The sequence below is a fragment of the Nicotiana tomentosiformis genome, chromosome 9 (genome assembly GCF_000390325.3).
Source record: "Nicotiana tomentosiformis chromosome 9, ASM39032v3, whole genome shotgun sequence".
Taxonomy (NCBI): domain Eukaryota; kingdom Viridiplantae; phylum Streptophyta; class Magnoliopsida; order Solanales; family Solanaceae; genus Nicotiana; species Nicotiana tomentosiformis.
The window spans coordinates 113,218,309-113,219,307 of NC_090820.1; the positions used below are offsets into that span (position 1 = coordinate 113,218,309).

At 40.0% G+C, this 999-nt stretch overlaps 1 protein-coding gene across 1 annotated transcript; it reads right to left on the reverse strand.

Moving 5' to 3' along the window:
- Positions 1-316: 316 nt before the first annotated feature.
- Positions 317-745, reverse strand: LOC104101394 (putative calcium-binding protein CML19). The gene has a single exon (XM_009608829.4). It carries the CDS (start codon positions 743-745, stop codon positions 317-319), a length of 429 nt encoding a protein of 142 aa, XP_009607124.1.
- Positions 746-999: the final 254 nt, after the last annotated feature.

Consider the following 999-nt stretch of genomic DNA (forward strand, 5'->3'; position numbering starts at 1 on the left):
ATAGATATCTGATGCACAATGAGTAAGTGATAATTCAAATAAATTATACAGAAAGAATGTGCCTTCATTTACCAATACAAATTGTTAACGAAGCGTAAGTACAAGCCCTAAACAAGGAGAACAAGATCACAATCACAAACAACTTGACATATAACTAATGTCTAGCCAAAAACCCTTGTCACCCCAAAGCGGATTTTTTTTTTATTTCCTCCCTCCAAGAGCTCCGCACCTTGCTTTTGGTGTGACTCGAACTCAGAACTTATTGGTTGGAAGTGGAGGGTGCTCACCACCAGAGCAACCCACTACAAACTCATGTCTAGCAATGCATCATGATCACAAACTCATCAAAATTCAGTAAACCATCGCCATTAATATCATATCTCGCAATCATTCCTCTGCACTCGTCAATAGTTCTCGACTCCCCTAATCTATCGAGCATTCTCTGTAAACTCTCCGGAGTAATGCATCCACATCCCTCCATTTCATACATCCGAAATGCCTCCTTCAACTCGCGCGCCTTCTCTTCTTCGGTCCCATCTTCTACTAATCTGACAAAATCATCGAAATCCAATAAGCCATCATCGTCCGAGTCATGGGCTGCAACCGCAGCCTTTGCTTCGTCATATGACATATCTTTGCCAATCAAATGTACACATTGTTGCAACTCTGATGCTGATATTTTCCCATCTCCGTTTTCATCTAGGCGGTCAAGTAGTCGCCTGTACTGCTGCTGGTATACTTCCATCCTTAATTATAATCAAACGAGAGAATGACTAAAAGAAATAGAGAAAAGTGTTTTTGTTGATCCGGAAACTTGAGCACAAGAAAAAATTAATGTACCCTGGAGCCAAAGAATCCAACGAGGGAATTCAATAAAATGCACAAATGACTAACTCAAAGTTAAACCTATGACCTAAAACAAAATTTTAATCACCTTTGCATTTGCCGCTACGCTAGAACGATCACCATGTGTAAAGGGATCAACACAAAAAAGGTATT

What these genes read in the sequence shown, in the direction of transcription:
- LOC104101394 (XM_009608829.4), bottom strand. Translation starts at nt 745, where the DNA reads ATGGAAGTATACCAGCAGCAGTACAGGCGACTACTTGACCGCCTAGAT.